The sequence below is a fragment of the Ruditapes philippinarum genome, unplaced genomic scaffold (assembly GCF_026571515.1).
Source record: "Ruditapes philippinarum isolate M1 unplaced genomic scaffold, ASM2657151v2 ctg8363_1_1_1_1, whole genome shotgun sequence".
In the NCBI taxonomy this organism is placed as follows: domain Eukaryota; kingdom Metazoa; phylum Mollusca; class Bivalvia; order Venerida; family Veneridae; genus Ruditapes; species Ruditapes philippinarum.
In genome coordinates this window covers 29,207-56,149 of record NW_026853367.1, presented here as the reverse complement: position 1 = coordinate 56,149, position 26,943 = coordinate 29,207, and the positions used below count along the sequence as shown (strand labels likewise).

Below are 26,943 nucleotides of genomic sequence, written 5' to 3'. Positions count from 1 at the left end.
ATATTAAAAGAGATGTTTTTAAAGAAGGGATAAAACAGACATAAAGATAATAAAGCATTGTCATTAATCAAAATTCTTATCCATGCTCTAAAACACTTAAAATATTCGTGTGACAATTGCACTCACCAAATGATAGGTCGGCCGACATTTTGTTTTGATCATGTGACCTGCCGCCCCCTTCAGGTTGAAGGCCTCTATTTACTTTTCTTTTAGAAGTAAAGTCTCGGGCTCTTAGAGCTTATGTTGTACAGTTGTAAACTTGCCGACTTGAAATTAAACTTATCTTATCTTAACATTAGAGAACATTCAAATGAGATAAACGAAGTATTGTAATAAAAACCTTATTTACACATCTACAGTGTATATCTTACAATGAATCAAAGTGTGTGTTTAAAAACAAAATTAAAGCTCTATACGTACTGTACACATCCATTCTCACAAGAGTTATAGTTTAATAAATTTTTCATGTGAGTAATTTAAATATAACATACCTATCATATCAAGAAATTGAGAACATTTTTTTTGTATTTCTTATGTGAAGAAAATATAAAAAAAATAGAAATGATTAAAAAATGTTATGTTCGAGAATAGCCTCAAATGAAAGCTTTAGGTTTCTTCCATACATTGTAATACTATGTACATATCCGTTTATATGCATACCGACAATAAATAAATTTTCATTTGATTTGAGTACTTCCTAGGTATGTCAGTAGGAAGGTCCGTTTGACAATGGTTATTTGGATAAATGAGTACATGTGTATTTGATATATATATAATCTCATGGTGAATGTGGATCTTTGTAAAAAAAAAAAGAAGGTTAATCCACTTTGCACTTTTTTAAAACATTTTTATCTCATTCATGAATATGAAGGAGATGATAAATTATATTCAAATGAATGTCATATTATTGATTCATAGGCTGCTGGTTTGATTCCAGGGCTGGTTAAGTGATACTATTTTATTTGTATTTCTTTATTTGGAAAACTTTGTTAATACACCACATCTAGAAGTTATTTCTGGAAATACATAAATAATTACAAAAATGTTTAGTGCAATCAAGCATTTATTTCTACAAAAATAATCCTGATACATGTAATCGAATTTGAATTTGAATATATATTGAGATGTCAGAAACATGGTCAAAAAGTATGAAAAGATGAAATGATATTATATGACGGGAATAAATGTAAGTTAAAAGTTGCCGAAAAGATATCAAGTAAGTAAAGAGTACAAAATCAATTTATATATTTATCTTTATTTTTAGAACATATGTAAACTTAAACTATCAATGAAACACTGTATGTGTTTTGCAACTACATGTATGTTTAGATCTATATAATCAAGACTATCTGGAGTGCCTTAATTATTAAGAGAGTTGCTTCCAGACGGTTCGGGTCATTTGAAACACTGGTATGTTCAAGAGAAAATAGAAATTACATTTTTTTTATAATAATAAGGGAATTATGTGTTAAAACAAGAGTCTATCTATCCATACATCTTAACATCTGCCTTCTTGAACTAGTCAATATAAAATGAGAAACGATGTTACTAAAAAACTGATCCCATAGAAAAAAGAGAACGTGTGGTAGTTCATTTTTATCTTGTATTGACCAGAGAGAAAGAGGGTGTTATGTGTAATAAAATAATTGTGTATGTTAGGGGTTAATCTAGGCTAGTGCAGTGTTCGAAATTAGCAGTAGTCCGATGGCCCCTGACTACTACAAATATTTCCTTGGGCTACCAACTTTTCACAGTAACAAGCCCGACCAGGCTACTGTATTTTCAGAGGCAATATAAACAACTATTTAAAACAAATGAATCGTGCTAGTGAAATGTCTTTTGGGCTTGTGAATATTCCAATCTGGTAGTCCGACCAGCCTAGTCAATTCCTAATTTCTTACACTGCTAGTGGTTATAGTGTTTGAAGAACATTTTAAGTCCATGGCAATGTCTAGTCTGCGAAACTTACGTGAACGCCACTGAAACACTTCCTTCATGTCTGCTACCCTACCAATGCCAATGGGAAATAATAGGTTTTGCCAAACGCGGGACTCGTTCCCGGACAATTTCTGTTCTTTAAAATATCTGATTGTGTGTATTGTCTCCACACATATTTTAACTGTTGTCAGACTAGTATCTGGGCCTTGTTTATTCCTTAATTATTACAATTTTCAAATTAAAGGGAATATAAGTACAGTAGATCTCTATTTTAAGAGAACAAGTTCCTGCTTTAGTAGAACAATTATTTTATCGAGCCTGCGCACGATCACGTAAAAACAATAATTGTATAGAGGTGTTATACCCAAATCCTAAATTTAGTACTTTACTACCTACAAACTACTATTATGCTCTCTAAATCAAAGTGTCTTAAATTAGTATTTACATTTATTTCAAATGTTATTAGACTTCTTGTGTTACGATAATAATAAATATTATATCTTTGACATATTTGAAAATAGATTGAATATTACATTTCAAGATCATGTTTGAAATTGATAATTTTGTGTAGAGATTATCCCACTAGCAATGGTTGCTTTGTTTACATCTGTGTTGCTTGCACAGTTGCATGAAAACGACATACTTTGAAAATACTCTTGTTGCATCAGTTACAGAGCCACACACTATTGCATTATTTGTTTAAATGTCAATATTTTAAGTGATACCAACATTACACAAACGTGTAATATTTCTATAAAACCCGGTTTGTTTTTGTCAAGTTTGGACTTGAGAAAAGGGCACCTGTTGGTAATTTTTATCAAAGTAACATTGTTATGTATATCCCTGAATGCTTGTCAACTTGATTTAGTGTTTGGAACTGAAAGGAATGCCAGGAAAATACAAGGTGAAAACAATTTAAACCTGTTGATATGATTAATAAGACCATATTTTATATGCATGTACATATAAAGGTGTACATGTATCCTAGAGTCATTAGTTTTGACGCCCTTAAGCTGTTTTACTAGTGCATTTTTTTATATTTAATTTGATCATTAAATAAAATACAATATAAAGTTACTATGACATGTTGTTTATCACTGCAAACCTTTTTTATGTTTGTAAAAAATTCAAAATCACTGAAGTTTTGTACTTAAGGCGAAAGCCAACCTTTTAAACAGTCAATTTAGTTCGGTATTCACAAATGAAAACTTAAAAAACATTCCAGATAAGGGACAGTCCCCATACATACCTATGAATGATATTATCATCAGCGAAAATGGAGTAAAGAAATGTATTGAACGGCTAAATGAGCAAAAAGCTAGTGGTCCGGACAAAATTCCCATTAAAGTGTTAAAAACATTAGCATTTGAACTGGCGCCCATTATGACTAGTATTTTTCAGCAATCATTGTTAACTGGTGAAATTCCTCTGGACTGGAAACAAGCTAATGTAGTTCCTATCTTCAAGAAAGGTGATAGATCAAAACCTGAAAACTACCGCCCAGTCTCTTTGACAGTCGTTGTATCAAAAATTCTTGAACATATAGTTGTGTCACAAATTATGAATCATCTTGATTCTCAAAGTATTCTACATGAAAATCAGCACGGATTCCGCTCGAAAAGATCTTGTGAATCTCAACTATTAATGACAAATGATGACATTGCAAAATCACTTAATTCCGGTACACAAGTGGATATGGCAATTTTAGACTTTTCTAAAGCATTTGATAAAGTTTCTCATAGACGTTTATCACACAAACTAGAGTATTACGGTATTTCCGGTAATACTAGGCGTTGGATTGATTCCTTTTTATCTAATAGAACACAACAAGTAGTAGTGGACAACGCATCATCTGATATAGCCTCAGTAACATCTGGTGTACCGCAAGGAACAGTCCTCGGACCAACACTCTTTTTAATCTACATAAATGACATCGCAGATAATATTACATCAGGTATACGTTTATTCGCTGACGATTGTGTGTTATATCGGCCGATAAGTAACCAAAGTGACAACTTAGCTCTCCAGGAAGATCTTAGTAAACTTGAAAATTGGTCGGACATTTGGCAAATGGAATTTAATGTTAAAAAATGCGCCATTATGCAATTTTCATCTTCTCCACACAGAAAGAAATATGACTACAAAATGAAAGGCGAAAGCTTGGAAATAGTCAACCGGCATCCATATTTAGGGGTTGAATTCAGTGATAATTTGAAATTCAACGACCATATTAACAACATCACAAAAAAGGCAGCAAGTACACTTGGTTTTCTAAAGAGGAACTTAAGATACTGTCCTCCCAAAGTAAAAGAAAAGGCTTACATTAGCTTGGTCAGACCTAAACTGGAATACGCTTCTCCAATATGGAATCCTTTACAAAAGACTCAAGTTAAGCAGATAGAACAGATACAAAGAAACGCAGCAAGATGGGTATTGAATAGACCGTATAACCCACACAATCCTTCTAGTGTAACTGAACTAATAAATAAATTACAATGGCCCAGTCTTCAACAACGTAGAGTTTGGGCAGATGTGACTCTCATGTATAAAGTAGTTAACTACTTAATAGCTGTACCAATATCGTACCACCCCACTATTGCCACAGTTCGTTCAACCCGAAGAAGTCACAGTATGAAATTCATCCCAATCCAATCTAGAATCAACGTTTATCAACACTCATTTTTCCCAAGAACTGTTATACCTGGAATATTATACCGGATTCTTGTGTTACTTCTGAGAGCCTGGAGGCGTTTAAATCTTCCATCCAGCTCGTTCCAGTCGTACCATCATATGTTTAAATGGTCAACATCTTGTAAAGTGTAAATACATGTTGGTCAAATGACTTTTTAAGGGTGTAGTGTGGAACATCAGTTTGTCAATGGGACAGTTGTGATTACAATTGTGTAAAATAGTTTTAAAAAATTTATGTCGGAACACGCCACTCTACACCGATGTACAGTCTTCACCTCCTCGACGTCGATGTCTACTTCGTGGATTTTGTCGAGAAAACCCGTTGAAGTTGAAGTAAACTGACCCTGGAGGCACCATTGCTGTTTACAGTCATATGAAATGACGCCTTTTCATTGGGTGGTTATTTTCAAAGGATATTTCACTGTAATGCAATATGTACAGCAAAAGAAGTTTTTAAATGAGCTAACATTTCATGTAACAACATTGTGAAAACTTAAAATTATATTTTATTTCATATAAAACTGTCCATTATTTGGAAATGCCATACACCCTGGCAGTCGTCTTAATATAGGTGCACCTGTCTCTTTAAGCTTGAATGTATTTACCAATAATCTTGATGAATAGCATCTGCTTTTGGCTTACAGAGCTGAAAAATATATCTAAAATAAAAGGTTTTGTAAATATATATATATATGTTGATTTAAGAAATGATTCTTTTTCTTTCTTCTTTAAACTTTAAATACAATAATCAACCCATTATGAATTTTACTCAGTATCAATTAAAAACCAATTAACGTTTTAAAACAATATAAGCTGTACACCTTTTGCAACAGTGAATATTAAGGGCACTTTGCAAAGTTTTGGTCACATGACACTCATTACTGGTCGGGGACCATCAACCGGACACTTTTTGAACATTTTTCCATACAGATTTCATAATTTTTAACCTAGAGATAAAAAAAAATTGACACAGTTCAGCTAGGTTCTTCTCCTAACTAACAAACTAGTTTGTTTATTTCTGATTGTATTGACTCTTATATCTGAGGCTAGACAAGGAGGGTATAAAAATTACCTAAATTGTTAACACTACAGTACCATGTGTCCGGACAGATATGTACATGACGTGATTCAATTCAGATAAAAGCTTGGGTGCTTTGATTTTTGACTTTTAACATGATATACAATATTTCAGCAACAAATGCTGAAGTTTTGGATATTCTATTGTTTACTCTGCAAGTGATTATAGCTGGTATATGAGGTCAGGCATGGCTTTCTTGGCCCCCACATTTCAACGTCAAATTCTTGAAAAGGTCATTAAAATATTACCATTTACGGAGGATGAAATAAATTTATTTATTTAATTTTAGAAGAAACATGCATTTATTGTTGATATAAAAATGACTGACCACCACTGAACACAGAAAATTTTTAATTAAGCATTTTTTGGGCCGTCCGGGTTTGGTGGTTGTCCGGTTTTGGTGGTCCCCAACCAGTAGACATTTTAAAATGGAGGACAGAACAGAAAAGGGCAGGTCAAGATTTTTCAAAGGCTGTATTTGCAAAATTAAGGCTTGCATAAACATTGATTGATTTTGCATTAGTAAAAAGATGAAAAAATACAGTAAATTTGATAAAGGTGAAGTATTTTCAGTGAAATGTCTCTGTCTTTCCAAATGTTTTAGTTATACGTTGTAAATACATGGTTGCAGTGCAGTCAGCAAATTTTGACGTCATACTAGGTTGTTTTCACCAATTCTTAGGTCACAACAAAAATGGCGTCAAAATAGATGAGCGTCAAAACACATGACCTGACGATATTATTAATATGAAATTAGGCAAAGCCTATGAACGGGGAAGTTGTTAAAAATTCCTTTCATTCTTTCCGTTTTAAAAGTGTCATTCGGTATTATATGCACCGCTTCCGTTTTCACTCGGAACACTCAACGATTATCATTTATCCGAAAAGATGAGATTTGTTCCGTTATTGGAATACCCCGCCTATTATCATTGCGTTGCATTGTAAATGGCGGCGCCCGTCTAGAACTGACACTGAAAATTTCATTGATAGGTATATAATTCTATATATTTTTTAATTGTTTTTTATTTCATTTTCTTTTAAATATACACGTGTAGTCTATAGCCGGGCAGGCCAAAGCCCGGACCCGCTTCGCGGGCCCGGTCTTTGACTTCCCCATATAATTATGTGAAATAAAATTAGAAAAAAATCCAATGATATAACTCGATTTGATGATCACTACTCCCTAAATTTCAAAACGTCTCCCTATTTTTCCTGAATGGAAAACCACTTCTCCCTAAATTTTCAGTCCAAGGTAGTCCCTGAAAAGGTATCATAAATCATCCCCCCCCCATATTTTCAAAGGGTTGGGAGCCAGGTTGCAATTGCAAATGGTTATAATCGTTAATACATTGGAATAAAATTTTGCTTCTGTACTCTAATTTTGAAAAAAAAAATCTCTTATTTCAGAGCAAGTATGGAGATGATTATGAGTCTGATGATCTTGAGACAACAGATACGCTAGTATGTATTCTTTTAGTATTAAATTACTCTCATTAATGCCATCATATATATTGTTTAGTCATGCATTGCATATATGTGATTTTACTATTTACAAAAGAGAGGAAAATTTGAACACATCCAAGGATGAGCTGGCAAAAGAAATATGTGTCCACTCTTATCATACCAGTATATGAAAATTTCCTAATAAATTCAATGAGAAAGATCATTAAGGCCTTAGGGTTAACACATCTGTGCTAACAAACTGCATTTAGTGGTTAGTATTTTGCATTTTTTCCAAGCAAATTATCACAGATAAAATTTGATATCATATTTTGACCATAAAAAGATGTTTTGTATAGAACTTGTTTCATAATTGTATTAATAATTTGAAAGGAGTAAAATGAAAAAAGACAAGAAAAATATGTTGTTTTTTTTTTAAGTTTTGTCTTTTTTCCATCTTTCATATATAAAAGTACATGCATTTGCTTTGTTCATGTACATTTTTGTATTTATAAATAATAAAAAGCTGGTATTGTCAACTATCACATTTATCCAGGAATCAACTGTTTCTGCTTCATAAAGAACAAGTGATCGGAAAGACTGTCAAGATTTTGATAAGTAAATAAGTGTTTAACTTTATGCTTTGTCAAATTCTAGATGCATAATCTTTTAAAAGTAAATCCTATTTTAAAGCTTTCTAACCAAACAGCCTCTTAACCCTATAAAATTATTGTGAAGTATTCTTTCCTTGCTGAAATGATTCCTGGTACAATGTAAAAGGCATTAATATTGAAGGATATGTCACAGTTTCAATTTGTATACAGCTGGGCAGTTGCGTTTCAAAGAAAGTCTTAAAAAAGGTCTTAACTTATGACTCCTATATTTATGACCAAAACAGTCCTAAGTCTAGGAGTGTTTTAAATGTATCTTAAGATTGTCCTAAGTCAAACCACTCCAAAATCAAACAATTTTTTGTTGAATTTTGTTTTGAAAACTACATGTATCTAGAATGAAAGATAATGGTCTAACTAAGAAAATAAATCCGAACACCAATATCTTTGATTCAGTCATTAACGCTGTACAGACGTTTAAAGAGTTGCTTACATGACGTCACAATGTAGTGCCAAATATCGCATGCAAAACAAGACGCATCTATAAATAATAATATTACTGCGGGCTTTACAAATGCAAGCAAGGGGATTCGTAACCATTTTTTACTATGAAATTAAATTAAAAGGTTATTTTATCATTTTTCGTGAAATATGGTATACATTTTCACTCAACATGATAAGAGGGCAATACATAACTTTTTATACTTGCTATAATCAATTACATAGTAAATCCAATCCGGGATTATGCGTGTGCCATCGTTTTTTGTAACTTTTTTCAGGAGAGTGAATTGATCATAAGTCTTAAGTTAAAGACAAAAGATAGGACAGTTACTTGAAACGGTCTTAAGTGCAAAAACTTTTCTCCTAAAGTTGGTCATAAGTCCTAGGATTGAGGATTATCATAGGACTCTCTCATGAAACTCAGCCCAGAATTTTTAGTATGCATGTTTCCTGTTTTGAATCTGTCATTTGATAGTGAACAAGATCTGAATTGAAAAATACTGATATATTTCAGTCAACAGTATAAAGTATAAGAATCTTACCCTGGCTGCTGGTACTGACTGGAATATCTAGCCAGTGTTTGATTCTTGTACTTGCATATTACATATAAATCGTGTTTTGGATAGAAATACAAAAACTGATGTTTCTTTAATCACTTTTTTCTGATGGTTGCATGTGAATTTACAACTTAGTCTATTAAGGTGAAAGTCCGTCATTGTAATTTATGAAATGCTGTGAAATGACATCATTTTTTTTTTTACATCAGTCAACTTAATTAATGTTAAATACTGCTTGAGCTGCTTGAGACAATGCTAGGGGTCCTAAGAAATGTTTATAATTTTCATAATCTCATGAAGTGGAAGAATCGAACCAAGACCATGTTTTGCACTCATTAACTTAGTTTTCATTTATCTACAGGAATCTTTCTTTCCAAAATTGATAATCAGCTATAATAATCACTTACGTTTCTTTGCTTTATTTGCTTGATATAGTTGTAATGTTGAAGCTACACCTCTAACTTTTGTAATAAATAGAGTAGCTATAATCTATGCTTGTTTGTGTTATGACCATTACCCATCTAAATATCTTAGATGGACTTGTACAGCTTTCAATCCCTACCTTATCATTCATCATTTTAGAGAAATTTTCAAGAAACAACTAACTGAATGTCAACCAGTGCAGACCATGATCAGACAGCATGGATGTGACAGATGATCATGGTCTGCACTGGCAGCTAGGGGTAGATTCTGTAGCCACAAGCAGTCTAATGATGTTTTAACCCTTAACATACCGCCTCCCTGGTTGAGGGGTTAGAGTCAATGATTTCTAATCCAGTTACCTCTCTGGCGTGGGTTTGATACCCGGGAGATGCTTTAGTAGTTTAGGGTGGAGGAAGGTAGTCTAGTAGTGGTGTAACTCTCCAGGAACGATGGTTAGGAAACTACCCGCCTGTATGACTGAAATACTGTAGGAAAAAGGCGTAAAATGAAACAAACAAACAGAAACCCTTAACATATGAAATTTACATAAATGGACTAATCCATCTTCCATATTGGGACAGTCCATTGTCAGTAATAAGTATATCATGATGAAAAATTGAAAGTTTGTCTGCCTTGATTGGACTGCATTATACTGATGGTAATGCTACAAAGTTTCAATTTCAGTATCGAAAGGGTTATATAGTCATGTAATTAATATAACTGCCAAAAAATACCAGCTTAGTTGTAAATATATTTTTATTTAGTTATTTTTTCTTTATTTAGTTATTCTTTCATCCTGTACATATAGCTTTGCATCCACTTATTATTAATATATATATTCACATCATGATTTTTCATGCACAAGAATTTTTGTGATTTTGCAAATAAGATCTGGACCTCTACATACATTTATTTATTATATTAATTTTTTTTGGGATTTTTCAGTTTTGAATCACACAAATTTATTTGTTAGATTTAAATCTTATTGTAGCAAAAAATGGTTTTCTCTTTATTGATTATTGAAGAAATTGTAATGTTGTGTTTTGGTCAGTCTTTCCAAATACTGCTGTCATATATAAAATTAATGTTTTGCTGTATTTCAGTTGTTATTTTAAGTAACATTGAAACTGTTATGGTAATATGGCAACTTTCCACCATTTTAGTGTTGGTCCCTTAATGTATTATTTCAGGAATGAGCCAGCACCTGAATATGAGCCGCGCCATGACAAAACCAACATAATGGGTTTGCGACCAGCATGGATCCAGACCAGCCTGCACATCCGCGCAGTCTGATCAGGATCCATGCTGTTCGCTTACAAACCCTATAACAAGTAGAGACACTGATAGCGAACAGTATGGATCCTGATCAGACTGGTCGCAAACCCATTATGTTGGTTTTGACATGACGCAGCTCATATAACCAGTGACCTTCTTTAAGCAAACTGAATACCTTCTCGGCATGAACCGAGTCTTGTGTGTCACCAAATTAGTAAAAATAACTTATCTCCATCACAGTGGATCACAAAATCACTGTCCTACGTCTTGCAAGCTTAAACAGTTTAAAGTGTACTATGTCTTTCTATTATAAGCACCTGTTACTTCAATTACTTTCTTGGAAGCTCGTATATTTTTACTGTACCTTTCTTGCAAAACCAAGAAAGAGAGTTGTTTATCCATTGTGTTTCAACGGGGCCAGCCACTCAGATTTTTTCTACAATACAAGATGTTTACTTGGTGTTACCTTGTAACTTGTTTTGTAATATTTATTTCAGGTTAGGACTTCTTGCAATTGTTTACCTAAAACAAGAACTGTTCTTTGTTTGTTTCAAATATAATGTGGCTGGTGAATGTATATACAAAAATTGTCTAAACAACTAGGCTTTGTGTACTAGTGTTGTAACAAAGATTTTGTATATTTTCAGATTGGAAGAAACAGAGTCCCTTCATCTCCAGTTAAAAAGAATTCAAGACCAGGTAAAAGAATCCTTTATACTTTCATTTCTGTGAACTCTTACCTTATTATCAATTAAAGAAGTTAAAATAGATATCTCCCTCAGTCTAAGTAAAATGATGAAAATCAGAAAAGAAAGAAATTACATGAAAGTAAATCTGTAAAATTTGTATTTGAAATTTCAAGAGGCTATGCGTGTAATGCAATGTTGTGTTTTGTTTGATTTGCATGTCGTCAAATATTTACAACAAACTGTTCAGTACAAACTCATTTGATCCTAACAATTTTGAGGGAAAAATATCTGTAAGCAATTAGGACATTTTTAGGTTCTGCTTCCAAACTACAGAGATTATTATTCATAAACTACATAAAGGCATTATTCATAAACTACAGAAGTCATTATTCTTAAACTACAGAAGTCATTATTCATAAACTACAGAAGTCATTATTCATAAACTATTGAAGTGATTATTCATGAACAACTGTAGTCATTATTCATAGACTACAGAAGTCATTATTCATAAACTTCTGACGTCATTATTCATAAACTACTGAAGTCATTATTCATAAACTACAGAAGTCATTATTCATAAACTACTTAATTCATTATTCATAAACTACAGAAGTCATTATTCATAAACTACTGAAGTCATTATTCATAAACCACTGAAATCATTTTTCATAAACTACAAAAGTCATTATTCATTAACGTAAGAGGTCATTATTGATTATCTCTGCTCTAACTTGATTGTTTGAAATTTGAACACAATGTTTAAAGTAGAATCATAGAAGCACAACTATATCATGCTTGAATGTGTTGTGCAGATTTGCATGCTGTTTGTGATTATTTCAAGAACTGTGATATACATGATCTTTTATTCAACACGCAAGGTTCCAGACTGTAAAGCTTCATGAATATTTAATGAAATTAATGGCCTTGATCTTGATTATATTTAGTTGTCAGTCTATCTGCAACTCTTGAAGTGAGTAATTACAGATAATTTGCTGCCAGTTTTATTGATTATACAGGCAGATAATTATCATTTTATCACCCGATACTATTACATTTATTCTGAATTTTATTGCATTGTTATTACCTAATGTCAGACATTCTAGTTGAATGTGAAACTGTTGATGGAATTATTTTCATACATGGGTTGGTTAGACGTGCCATTCAGAACTTACTGAAATGGAAGATATTTCATATTCTGGTTAGAGTAATTGATATTTAAAGCGTGCATCAAAATTATTGGAGACTTTCCCCTAAAATGTTATATTTTTAAACATATCGATGTTAGTATGCCCTATTTCTCATATTTGATATAATTTTTGTATACAAAAATTGTATTTGCCCTCAAAATGTTACAACTGATGTCATAATTATTTGAACTTATGTTGTTGTTTTTTTCAGTATCAGGAAGTGCCAAAAAAAGAACTCCAAGAAGACCAGGTAGGGGTTTTGTTTAGTGCATTGATGATCAATCTAAACATATTTAATAAATCAATATTTTCTTGTAAATTCACTCAACTTTCATGGTCTCCATATTTATTATGTATTTATATTAAGGAGCTAGTAGACCAGTTTGTTAAAATGAGGTTTTTCTTCTTAACCCCTATTGGGTCTTTATAATAGAAGTTATCCAGAACTCAGTTTTTCCCACCCAGAACTCAGTTTTTCCCACCCGGAACTCAGTTTTTCCCACCCATATTCTATATTAATATAATTTATGAACCAAATATGACATGAGCAATATCAACAGCTGATGGTCAGTGATGGAATTGTGAAAAAAACAGCTGATAGAATTGTGGAAGACTTATATCTTATCTTAAGCAGTGTTAGCGATTTTCCCTAACTTTACTGAGTACCTGGGACTCAGTGCTAATACAGTGTTAGCGATTTTCCCTAACTTTACTGAGTACCTGGGACTCAGTGCTAATAGATCTGTTACGTCCCAATTCAAATGGAACGAGTCCTCAATTACAAAAATGTCAATGTTTGCATAACTTCATAATACAATCAAATTTGTGACTGTTGATGTTCGTGGATACCATTGGGCCATCCTTAAAAAAATGTTTGTTTGCAGTAACGCGACCGACTCACAAAATTTGCCCCTACTCAAAATTTTTTTTCATGGTCTGGATAAAAAAATAATTTTTTGAATCAGAAAATTATGCCTTGTGCTTTGTTTTTGTTCTTTTAAAGGTTAATAGAAGAAATAAAATGTAGGTCTTATTAAATTAAAATTCAGTTATCAATTTATTAATTGTTACCAGATTATCAAAGCATATATTGTCCAGCATTTTGAAATTCCATGTTTATTTGGGAGTACAGTTAAAAAAAAATCAAAAAAAATCGACCTACCTACCCATCTTGAAAATTCTGGGTCGGGATACTGCAAACAAACATTTTTTTAAGGATGGCCTTGATAGGTTGGCCCAAAACGAGGCCGAGCACTTGCTCCTAGTCTACGTTTGGGATATAAATCTGCATTGCTAATGAGAAAGGAACAAATGAAAATGAGGTGAAAGTCAAGTTCTTATAATACAATTTATTTAAAGTGAATAGAAAATCATTTTCAAGCAGAGCAAAAAAACTTAAGAGAGAATTGACCAATTATCGGGGAAAAAGTGTTTCGTCCCAGGGACTCAACAGCCCTTTTTTTCTTTCCTCCCTGGCAATTTTAGCGAGTAAATTGATATGTTTACTCAGTAAACGTGAACACTGCTTAAGCATAAAATAATAGGGAATGATCCCTAAATGACAGCCAGGGGAGGTAATACTTATTACAATGTATATGAAAAGCGTCTATAGCTTCATTTGCACTACCATTCACAATAGAGTGATCAACATGTTGGACTTATGATTGATATATTTACCAAGTTATAATTGTTGAATTTTTTTTTTTGTACACCTGGATAGGATAGGAAAAACCCGCATTTTTGGCATATTCATTGTATCTTTCACTAGAAGTAGTGAAATATCACGAATATTTATTTAATTATGATAGATGTATATTGTTAGACTGTCAATAGGCTAAAAAAATCATGACTATTTTTTAATTATGTGAAACAAAGATGCCTTCCAATAAATACATAAATTATACCTGTATATTTGAGATAATTTGAAGTTTTAGCATTAAACAATTATTTATTTCTAAAACTGCTCCATTTTTGATAAGATAAAAATGTAAACAAACAGAGCTAGCTTGTGACTTTCTTATATATAGTCACCCCTGGTAAAAAGAAGAAGCGCCCACAGAGTGCCCCGGCAGCGCGCACAGGTCATGACCTGTGGATGAATGCAGTTAAACAGAGACTTACAGGTAAATACAAAAATCAGTAATAATTAGATAAGCCAGGCAATAAGAGTCACTCTTGCTGTTTGTGAGATAGGACATACGCTCGTATATGTATGTTTTCATATTACACACAGTTGATACAAAATGTTGGGAACATCACCAACCCTATGTAATGCCAGTGGGTCAGTGGATAGATTAGTGTAAAAAAAAACCAGGTCAAACAATGCTTTTGAAACATTTTTACTATCTATTTTGTGTAATGATATCTTATGGTAAATAAAATAGACACAGCTGTGCAATATTGTTTTCCCAGAGTCTTAAAAAACAGCACGGGTATGTGATAAAATATTTTATCACATACCCATGCCGATTTTGCGACAGAATGACACATCTTGTAAGATGCTCTATGCATCTCATGCAACTATGGTTTTTGTTTTGTTGTTTTTTTCAAAGGGCTATATTGTCATAAATACAGTATACTGAGCTAATACAGAATATTGATATTGAATGTTGACCTAGAAATGTTTGATTTGTTTGCCATTGGCTTTGATCATTATATTGTGGACATCGTTACTGTCTGCAGACAATTTTAATCTTTGCATAAAAGTTTATGATCATTTTGTGATTATGTTTATAAGCTCATTTCAAAATCATTGCATATTTTACAATGACCACCAAGCTCGTGATCGACCACGAAACATATCTCTCACATCAGATATCATGTGACACAGACTTATTATTGCTACTTTTGTGAAACAGGAATTTCTATGTTAGGTCTTTTGTATGGTAAAGCTTACAAAAGGAAGAGATTAATGAAAAATGAAAAAGGTATTTTACGGTATAAGTTAGTTTCACAGTTTAAGTTGATTATTTTAAAATATTTTATTTTCTTTGGCTGTCAATTTTCACAATTTGAGCTGCACCACGACAAAACCAACATAATGGGTTTGCTACCAGCATGGATCCAGACCAGCCTGCGCATCCGCGCAGTCTGATCAGGATCCATGCTGTTCGCTTACAAACTCTATAACAAGTAGAGAAACTGATAGCGAACAGCATAGATCCTGATCAGACTGCGTGGATGCGCAGGCTTGTCTGGATCCATTCTGGTCGCAAACCCATTATGTTGGTTTTGTCGTGACGCGGCTCATATGTTTTGTTTAAGTATGATATACTTGTATATAAACAAAAAAAGGAGAACAGAAATTGCCAGATGAAATTGAAAATGGCATATTTTGTTGTCTGAAAACGCTGCTGGATCAGAATATATTTCCACTTTTAGAAACACTTATCATATTGTTCACATTTTTCTCATTTTAAACACATTACAAATGTAATTGAGCACCTAGAAGTACATGTAGAATAAAGTGTACCAATTTAACCAATACCCTGCTCTTAAAATATCTTAAATAAACTAAATCAACTTTCAATATAGACAAGACCATTTATCATTTTTAGGGAAAATTTCAAAATATGTACTCACTGAATAAAGAACAGTGCAGACCATTATTAGATTACACTGATATTGGTCTGCACTGTTTGCATGGGTAGATTTTATAGCTTCCTGCAGTATAGAGGTTAAAAAGGGACTTACAACCTGCCTAGAATTTGTTTGAATTTTAGAAACTGTTGATCTTTTAACATTATATGCATGTTTTCACTCTTTCATTCAGGTTTTTTTTACTGCTGAGTATTTCGTATCTCATTACACTTATCATTGTATTTCAAAGACATATGAGCTGCGCCATGACAAAATCAACATAATGGGTTTCCGACCAGCATGGATCCAGACCAGCCTGCACATCCGCGCATTCTGATCAGGATCCATGCTGTTCGCTTACCAACCCTATTACAAGTAGAGAAACTGATAGCGAACAGCATGGATCCTGATCAGACTGCGCGGATGTGCAGGCTGGTCTCAATTCATGCTGGCCGCAAACGCACTATGTTGGTTTTGTTGTGACGCGGCTCAATTATTTGTTAAAGTCTGTGAGGTTTTAACTTTACCAGGATTTGACCATTGAAACCTATATTGAAGCTGTACGATGTTAAATATCTTTAACAAACTTTTTCAATTTTTTAATCTTGACTAAAACATTCAATATTTTTAGAAAAAATTACAAAATATGTACTCACTGCATAGCGAACAGTGCAGACCATGATAAGAATGGCATGCACTGGTATATGCCAGCTGATCTTGGTCTACATAGTCACTGGTACAAAGATAGGTTCAGTGGCCACTCACAGGCTAAGGGATTATTTACCAGATTTTTTTCCTGAACTTGATGCTACTTATGAATTCATTGTAAAAATTATTTTGCGATTAAAATGTATCTAATGCAGTAATAGTTATGAGTACAATATAGAATCTTTAAAACTTCTGATATGATTTATATTCACAGTATATTAAATGTTTTAAATGAGAAAGGATGCTTACTATTATTACAGTTGGATTAGCTTCAAACAGACACCCTACAAGCCCACGTCACAAAACAGTCAGTGAATATTGGATTGATACTCTCAGGAAGACTGGAACAGGTTGGGCAATTTCCAGATTGGTTTTTGTTTTGTTTTTTGTGTGTTTTTTTTTTGTCTCATCTTTACATTACATTTTCGTTAATACAATGAAAGAATATTGGATTATAATACAGCTGTGTAAATAGTTTTGACATAAGCTTTTTGTGACGATTTTTTTTAAATTTTCGTACAAAAGGTTTGTGAAAAACAGGTTGTTGTACTTTTGTTAATGAAATGATTTTGGATAGATTGTGATTTGATTTTGACCAAAGAAAAAAAATTGTCCAGTGACTTTGAGTTATGACCCTTTACTTATTGACGATTTAGGTTAAATCATTAAACATTTCCGTCCAGATTTTACTTTTTTTAAAGATTGGACTTGCTAGCTTCATCAATATTGTACAAGTGCCTGGCTTTTGATCGTAATCTTTCGAGATGTGGTTAAAGTTATCTTTGTTTTATGTGAGGCATTTTCCTACATCATACCATAAAAAAAAGACAGGATGATGAATGTTCGATTCATAATATTAATGTATGTATATTATCTGACAGGTTTCACGACAGAAAGCACCGGAATGAACACATTTAGTGGTAAGCGACCGAGGGATAAAGACATGCCGTACCTGAGTACACCGGCATACCTGAGACAGATGGCCGGAACAGAAAGACAACATAAGGCAAATGATCCCATGAGTAAGTTAGCATTTTGAATTTGCATGTGACTAATTTCCTATGAAAAGTTTATATCATGATTGTATTCTCACAATCTTCTTCCACTAGTCAAGAGTTTGATTTTCTTGAAATGTAAGCACTGGCATTACTTAACTTATAATTTCAACTTATGTTTTTCTTTTCTACACTAATTATTTTAATGCATCCTTAACAATCCAGGGAGCATAATAATAGTCCCTGGTTTGCCCTTTCTTACTTCTCCCCCCCCCCATCCCCCGTTTCCTCCATTCTAATTCATAATGGTAGGTTAATACCTTTGATGGTCCTCTTGCGTTGAGTGAAGTTAGGGGTCGCTTGGCTCATTGTCAAGGTCATTGTGCTAAAAAATAGATTTTTACTCTTGCACACTTAGCCTTTATTTATTGACTTATGTTTTTCCTATTTGATAGGAACATACATTTGACATACAATAAAATTTGGATTGGAATTGTCAAGATCAAGGTCAATGGTGTTAGAAATAGATGTTATTTTACAATTTCCTACATATAATTATTGCATTGTAGTATTTTAAGGAAGCACAATATGTTCTGTTCTTAATATATCTTTGAAATTAAAACTTCTTTAGCAAGCCCTATAATATGCATATATTGTGCAGGCAGCTTAAGAGTTTTATATAGATTCCAACACATTTGACAGAAGTACGTTTTTTTCCTTGTTGCATTTGTTTCTTTTATTTGCCAGTTATTCGTTATTAATTCTGGTTGAATTAAAAGCTTGACTCATTTGAAACAGGTAAAGCATCACCAGGGACACCGGCCTACAAATCTCAGGAGGAATATTATGAACAGATTCTTGAGTACAAGAAACAAGTTGGGGCATTAAATCAAGATGCCAATAACATGAAGGCTAAAATACGTAGACTAGAAGAAGATAATCTGAAGAAAGAAAAGGAGATTGATTCTTTACTGAACCCGCAAAAGGTAAATATTAAAATATTGAAACACTTTCATCTAGGACGGCTGAGTGTTTAAGGTTGTTTTCTTCATATATAACTTGTCATCTTCAACATGGGTATGAAGCGCACTTGGTTTTATGAGCACTTGGCTTGTGATTCTATCCCACACATTGTAGTTTTGGCGATTTTGAACTAAAATGTCATCAAAAGAAAAAAAACAAATGTTGATGTTTTTTTACCCGTTTTGTGTTGGATAGTAGCTTTAAATAACATCGGTAGTTTTGCCACATTGCCCACTTTTTACTGAAATAATAGACAGAATTTCTGATACCATATAAGATGCACTTGTTTCAACAATACTTGATCAATGTGTGGTAAGATAACATAAAAATGATGTCATGAACAGTACTAGTACTATGCAATCAGGAGTATAGTCTATGAGTTTTTAATGTTTTATGTTTAATAATGATATTCCTATTTAACCATGGTTATTAGTCCCTTACCGGTTAAACTAGAGGGGACTTTAGGTTTACCCTCCGTCCGTCTGTCCGTCCGTCCGTCTCTCTGTCCGTACAAACCCAGAGGTACTTGTGTGACTTGGAGAACAATAGGTAACAGTAAATTCTCTTTGATCCTATTCATTCCGTTTTTACTTGTGTGTCTTTTTTTAAGCCTTGTGTGACTAAAAATGGCTAAAAGGATCAAAGGAAAAGTCACACAAGTACCATTTCGTAAGTACGTCTCTGTCCCCAAATTTGGATCCCGCGATAAAGCAAAAGTACTGAAAATATTTTTATGAAACAATGGCCCTTCAGAATGTTGCAGGGGTTCTAAACGGTAGGGGACTTATGGATTGCTTGCAATACTATAATAATTGCTTGTTAGAATTATTTCTTGGACTGTAGTTATTACTAGCATTTAACACAAAGGGTGATCTGAAACCCTTGTTGGTAAGTTGTCATAAACAGTAAAGTTTGTTAATATAGTTTTCGTGGAACTGACATTATCAACTAGCCCTTTGGTGAGACGTCATAAACAATATAGGTTGTTAAAATATTTTTCGTGGAAATGACATTATCAACTAGCTTTGATGTAATTAGACTTTTATTGAAGATGAATAAAATTTGAAAGTTGTTTATGTATAAGTTGTTTATATAATTTTCATGGAAATTGTAATCAAATATGGTATATGGCAAGCTATTGTGAAGACTTCATTTGGGATTGCTTTTGGGCACCCTAGAGCCAAGGTCATTGTTACTAAATAGAAAATAGTTTTTCAATGATAATTAAAGTTACAAATGAGATACTGTAATCAAAGTTGGTACATGGCAAACATGTGTGGAGACCTTACAACTTGGTATAAAGCAACTTATGTTGAGACTTTGCTTTGGATTGTTTTTTTGCTTCCTCGGGTCAAGGTTACTGTTACAAAAATTAAAAAATGTTTTCTGAATGAAAACTTGATTTAGAAATGAGGTATTGTTTTGGAAATATACACAGTAGAATATAGCTGCTTCTGTTAAAACAATGCTTGGCATTGCTTTTGACCCTCCCCCCTCCCCCCAGGGTCAATGTCACTGCATATTTTTTTGGCACACTGTTGTAATATCATGAAATACAGTTTGAGTTAAAATTTGTCTTCATATTCATTTATTTGTTCTTAGTTATGTCCCTTCTTATCTGTATTTTGTTTTTGTTTCATTGGACTTTTTTCTGGATTATGACTCTTTCACAAGGCAATGAAGTGTTAAAAAATATTTGGTACACAAGTGAATCATCAGAAAATACGATGAATCTGATGCAGTTTAAATTTGGCTTCAGACCACTAATAATTCACGTACATGTAGACTGTAGTGAAGATGTCAGATGAGAATCTGAATCACCTTAAATGATAAATAAAGTTAAGGCTGTTATGATGTTGTAATTCTATTTAAATATTCTATATTTTGAATTTAATTGATGACTAATTGATTGATGCTCTCCCTCATAGCAGACTGGTTCTATAGTGACTTTCATGGAGTGATTTTCAAGTTTAAGAGTAACAATTTCAAACAATCTTGCTCTGTTATATAAATTCATATAGAGTTTGTTTTCATATTACATGTAACTGGCCTTTAATTAAAAAATAGGCTGACTTGTACATAGGTAAATTTTTAACTAATTTTTTGAAATTTTTCTAATTTTGAGAAAAAGTTTGTAAAATTAAATTGACATTTTTAGCTCGACTTTTCTATGAAAAGGGGAGCTATCCTACTCGCCCCGGCGTCGGCGTCGGCGTCACACCTTGGTTAAGTTTTTCGTACCACCCCACTTTATTTCAGAAGTATTACAAGTATGGCTTTGAAACTTACCATACTTGTTCACCATCATAACCTCCATCTACAGACAAGAGTACATAACTCTGTCAAGGTTTTTGACAGAATTATGGCCCTTTTTTGACTTAGAAAGTGTATTGAGCTTGGTTAAGTTTTTTGTACCACCTCACTTTATTTCAAAACCATTGGAGGTATTGCTTTGAAACTGACCATACTTGTTTACCATCACGACCTTCATCAACAGACAAGAGGACATAACTCTGTCAAGGTTTTTGACAGAATTATGCCCCTTTTTGACTTAGAAAATACATTGAATATGGGTAAAATCCACTTATTGCCTTAACCCTTTGAGATATTGCTTTGAAACTTTTAATGCTATTTCACATCATTACCCCCATCTGTACGCAAGAGAAGGTAACTCTGTCAAGGATTTGTTTTAAAAATTAAGGCCTTTTATCGACTTAGAATCTTGGTTAAGTTTTTAGTACCAGTCCACTTTTTGACTGAACTGTTTGAGATATTAATTTGAAAGTTGGAATACTTGTTTACAATCATGATTCCCAAACATGTCCAGGAGAAGGTAATTCTGTCAAAGATTTTATTTGAATTATGGCCCTTAACTGTCAATGTTTTGTATTATAAGGTAACTATAATACTTTCACATACAAAGTCAAATCTATATATTATGCTGATTGTACAAAAATATACTGCTTCCTTGGCATAGATTTCTTGAAAATTATGTTATTATGTCATTTACCAAGGTGTTCTGAGTGACGTAAAAATACCTTATTCTCTCAAAGTGGGTTTAATACTATTAAATTTATTTAAGGCTCAACTCAGTTTTTTTTTCTTTCTTACCAGCCTCTTTTGACTTAAACATTTCAAACTTTGCTGCAGTGTTCAAGGGTATCACACAATTCAGTAAAATAATTCTTCACTAAATAATCTTAATGCTCATGGCCATTGTTCACTTTAAAAATACAGAGATTCTTGTATTGCCTTTTACTGCAAAAACTTTTTTTATTGGCAAGCAATAAAAAAGTCGAGCGCGCTGTCTTACGGACAGCTCTTGTTTTTCTATGCAATAGTTAATTCAGCCAAGATATATACAGCCAAGATCAACTATTTTACTTGAATTGACTGTGTTATTAATTATTTGTCCATTAATAAATTTCAGAGTGAATAGCTGTGAAGGACATTAATGGATTTTGAGTTAAAGGTCAAGTTGTTTACTAGAAGAGAATTGTTTTTGTTTTTTTTTGTTTTACTTTGATGACATTTATAAATCTTCAGAGTGAAGACCTGTGCAGGACATTAAAATGTCAAGTTGTTTACTAGAAGAGAAAAGTTTTGTTTTTTTTGTTGTTTTTTTACTTTGATGACATTTATAAATCTTCAGAGTGAAGACCTGTGCAGGACATTAAAAGGTCAAGTTGTTTACTAGAAGAGAATGCTTTTTTTTTTGTTTTCTTTTTTTACTTTTATGACATTTATAAATCTTCAGAGTGAAGAGCTGCGGAGGACATTAGCCGACAAAAGACCGGATTCCGGTTCAGTTATACACAGTCTAAAACAGAAAATCCTGAAACTTGAAACACAGATGAGGGACAAGGAAACAGCGTACATGTAAGAAAACTCTTTCAAATCTTGTGATGATAATAAACAATCTCCTACACAGTGATCTCCCCTGTATCAATACAGAGATCTCTGCCACCACACATTTTTTACAATATTTTTGTTTAAATATATTTTTTTTAACTTTTGAATTTATTTTTCATTTTTTTGCATACTTTTGATAATTTTTTGATAAACTACAACAAACATAGGTACGAAAAGTTAGAAATAAAACAGAAAGAGAAAAAATGACGTTAGATTTTCTAAGTAACGGTCAATATTAACATTTGAATTTTGATGTTACATCATGTGGTTAATCCATTATACAACTTAATGGTGGCCAGGGTAAAATGTCAGGTGTTTAACGTGAAGTTTTAACAGATACTTGGACTTTGTTCATTGATGTAAAGAAGCTGTTTGGCTAGTTTATGGGAATGGTGGTTCTTCATTAATTTTCTAAATGTTTGTATCTTAAAATCAAACTTTTGAAGGGTATCTTATTTCTATATCATTTTTCGAAACTTATAAGAAAATATAAGATATGAAAATTTTCAATCTTAATTCATAAACTTTAATCAAATGGACTTTCATGTTGAAATTATTTTTGTAAGAAATGTGTGCTTTAAAGCTGCCAAAAGATTAAGCTATGCTGTTGGTTAGGAATAAGTCAACTGAGCTGTTTTATTTTCCAAACTTACATGTAACTCACTTAAAGACTTTGACATTAAAGAAGTACAAAATGTAAAGGGCTTGCAAATTCCACAATTTAAAACAGCTACAATGTTTTTACCAGTTTTGGAAAGAAACTGTTATAACATGTCAGCTCTGTGTTTGAAAGATGTGAAACTTTAACTAGAAATACTGAAATGATCTGTCATGATTATGTTTATAGTGATTTATTACATAAACTGCTGCACAAGAGTGTAATGAGGCCATTTAATAAAATCGATATGACATCATTTGCATTATATATTAAACATAGGGTTAAAGGTCACTAATATTAGCATTATACTATAGACGTGACAATGAAAAATGACTCTTTTTTGACAGTTTACTGTTCTTATTTTATATATGTGAATAAAATATTATATTCGTGTAGGTTCATTACTAAATTTATTGAACTTAATGAATAAAAGAATATTATCCTTGCCAGAGGCCCACACAATTTGATTTTGTTCAACTTGTTCAATAAATTAAGTATTAAATCTACACTCATTTAATATCTACTATGTATATTTTACAGAAAACTTCAGAGTGATTTAAAGACGACAAAGGTTGACGAGATGAAACAACAAATGGAGGTGTTTTATAATGAGATAATACGGTTACAACACTCGAAAGATACGGGGATGAATAAAACTGACAGGTAAATAAGCTGTTTACCATATTTCCTATTTTAAATGCCCCTGATTCATTTTTATCAAATATATAAAGATATGCTTGAATGTTGTTTTTCCATGGCTTTCAGATAGCAGTGTTCATTACCATATTTTGGAATCAATTTTTTTTGTGTTTTTGGAAGTCATGACATAAAAGATTTGTCTATATTTTCCCTGTTGCATTATATATATATTGATTTATATTTTATTCTTTTACTGTCAAGATATAATTTCATTTACTTTATGAATTTTATTAATTTCTATATTTTCTAAAATTTTAATATTCTTATGCCAACAGAAACGAACAAAATATTTCATGCACCATTAAAACCTTGCATTTAAGACCAATTAATTATTTGGAAATAGAAAATAATGGTCTTTAAAGAAAAGTGCTCTGTTAAAATAATAACAAACTTTCTTAAAATAAGTAGTTTTTCTCCTATATATATTGGTCATACGGAGAAATAGTATGATAATATACTGTGTCCAGTTTTCCTACATACAGATTTATTTTGATGATATTTACAAATTTTGACATAACTTCAGTCTAAAAAAACAAGCAACATAAAAGTATGAGAGCATCATGAAATTGGTCTTTCATTTTCCTTATTTCACCCATCCTTTTGTCTATTCTTAAAGATAAAATTTCATTTCAGGCCCACAGGTCGTGAAGGGAGTGGTTAAGGTCAAGGCATTAAATGAAACTATTTTAAGACTGAATAAAACTATATGACATTTACCAATCGGAGAACCGAAGTTTGAAGGACGATCTCAAAAACGCTCTCGAGAACACAGGAGGTAGACCCAAAATAGTAAGTTGTTAACAAGTCTTTTTGAGAAACGTGATATTACTACTATATAGATGGGATTGAAGATTTCATTTTCGTTCGTAAGAAACTATAAATAAATTGAAATTATCAAGAAGGCTATCTTAAATGCCATAAACGTGTTGTTAAGAATGATATTTTAAAACAAAGGAATAATAATTGTATTTTTTTTAATTAATTATCAAGAATGCTACCTTAAATGTCAAATATTTCTCGACATCGATAATTATTATTAGATATTAACATAGTATTTTTGTAAATGAAAGCATTCTCTTTGTTAACTCTTACATTATCCAGGCTCTTGTTTTACTATTAAACATTGAGAATAGTCCAGCATGATGTCCTACTAACAACTCTTTTTTTATTAAATTATTTTTTGCACTTTTTGCCAGCTGTTTACAATCTGTTTTAAGTTATTGAGCATTTGTGAAACCTTTTTAAGGCTGAAGTTTTATGGACATTAGTTTTACATGACCAGTTTAGTTAAAACATCTTTATTCATGCTCAATTATAAAACACGTTTAACGAGACTTAATAAATATAATTTTTTTTTTCTATATACATGTATTAGGCAATACTGACTTACTCCAGAATTAAGAATATTTGGGGTTTTCCCCAGCAAATAACGTAGATACAAACAAACTTTTACAGTAACAGCTTTGAAAATATGAGCGAAACAGGTTGATTTATTAAATCTATTGTGCCGGGTAGTGCACCATGAAACTATGATGGTAAAAGTTTGTTTGTACCTATAGATTAGCTGGGAAAAACCCACTTTTCCGAATTCCGTATAACGTCTATTTATTTTGATACATTATGAGTATTTATAGCAATACTTATCTGTACAGGTAAAACAAACAGCCCGAGGAAGAATTATACGATACCAGGACTAAAAAGTTAGTTATCACACACAATACACCGTGTAATATCTGTGGTATATTGCAGGTTTGGCAAGGTGTTGGTTTCAGCAATAATATTCAGGCTATATTTGATGATTTTTTTGCCATATAACCAACCATTCATGATATATCTAATGTTTTTTGGTCATATAACCATTCATGATATATCTAAATATAATACATGATATAATAATATGGCATGTTACATATAACATAATATTATAAATTTTGTTATTTTCAAGTTACAGTGTATATCTTTGTTTTTACTTTTAAATGTACTTTTAATAACAGAAGTTGTTGCGGTCCAGCTTTATTATTTACAGAAGTTGTTTGAGGTCAGCTAAACTATAATACTAGTATTAATCTTTTTTTTAAGCCCTTAACGTCCTGAACTTCTGAAATGGTCTAGTCCAGCTTTCATTTTTGGAAATGACCATTATCAATTTTAGGTATATCAAAATGAAAATTTGAGCCGCGTCACGACAAAACCAACATAGTGCGTTTGCTACCAGCATGGATCCAGACCAGCCTACTCATCCGCGCAGTCTGATCAGGATCCATGCTGTTTGCTATCAGTTTTTCTAATTGTAAAAGGGTTGGTAAGCGAACAGCATTGATCCTGATCAGACTGCGCGGATGCGCAGGCTGGTCTGGATCCATGCTGGTCACAAACCCATTATGTTGGTTTTGTCATGACGCGGCTCATTAAAGTTAGTCAGCCAACAGTATAGAGCCTGGTCAGACTGCGTGGAACGGTACAGGCTGGCTAGGCTGTATATTGGTGGCAAAGTCCTATCATTTACAACTTACGCAAGGTAAAAATTAAAATGTTATTATTCAATGATAGAGGCAATGACTTGAAGAGAATAGACTAAATAAATTGTGATAATAATATCAATAAAACTATGTATATTTGCTAGATATAGATACATACCGGTATATTGTTGTTTTTTTTATTCTTATATATATAAATATTTATAAAAATGCAAAAAAAATTCATGAATTTTTATTGTAACTTGTATAACATTTATATATAATTACATATAAATATATATATATATATATTTTTTTACTTTTCATAAGCTTTTTTCATACATTATGCTTTGTTTATTAATTTATTTTTCATTTAGTGGCACTTATTTTTGCAATGATATTGTTTTTGCCCATGAGATGTAGAGAATTATTCTGAACTTTAATCATGCTAGATAAATAATAATTTCACCACTGCCATTTATTTTTGTTAAAAGAAAGATTTGCCTGGTAAATTATTGTTATG

The 26,943-nt window shown here is 32.3% G+C and overlaps 1 protein-coding gene across 1 annotated transcript in view; it reads left to right on the top strand.

Moving 5' to 3' along the window:
• The first annotated feature begins 2,504 nt into the window (after nucleotides 1-2,504).
• LOC132736650 (IQ domain-containing protein E-like) overlaps nucleotides 2,505-26,943 on the top strand; it is a 47,348-nt gene continuing 22,909 nt past the window's right edge. Inside the window, exons 1-12 of the mRNA XM_060723831.1 lie at nucleotides 2,505-2,842; nucleotides 7,115-7,168; nucleotides 11,162-11,213; nucleotides 12,602-12,640; nucleotides 14,418-14,513; nucleotides 16,938-17,027; nucleotides 17,559-17,699; nucleotides 18,471-18,658; nucleotides 22,453-22,574; nucleotides 23,806-23,928; nucleotides 24,598-24,620; nucleotides 25,617-25,664. Of these exons, the coding sequence (XP_060579814.1) occupies nucleotides 2,825-2,842; nucleotides 7,115-7,168; nucleotides 11,162-11,213; nucleotides 12,602-12,640; nucleotides 14,418-14,513; nucleotides 16,938-17,027; nucleotides 17,559-17,699; nucleotides 18,471-18,658; nucleotides 22,453-22,574; nucleotides 23,806-23,928; nucleotides 24,598-24,620; nucleotides 25,617-25,664 (994 nt within the window). The 5' untranslated portion in view covers nucleotides 2,505-2,824. The remainder of the gene's footprint in view (nucleotides 2,843-7,114; nucleotides 7,169-11,161; nucleotides 11,214-12,601; nucleotides 12,641-14,417; nucleotides 14,514-16,937; nucleotides 17,028-17,558; nucleotides 17,700-18,470; nucleotides 18,659-22,452; nucleotides 22,575-23,805; nucleotides 23,929-24,597; nucleotides 24,621-25,616; nucleotides 25,665-26,943) is intronic.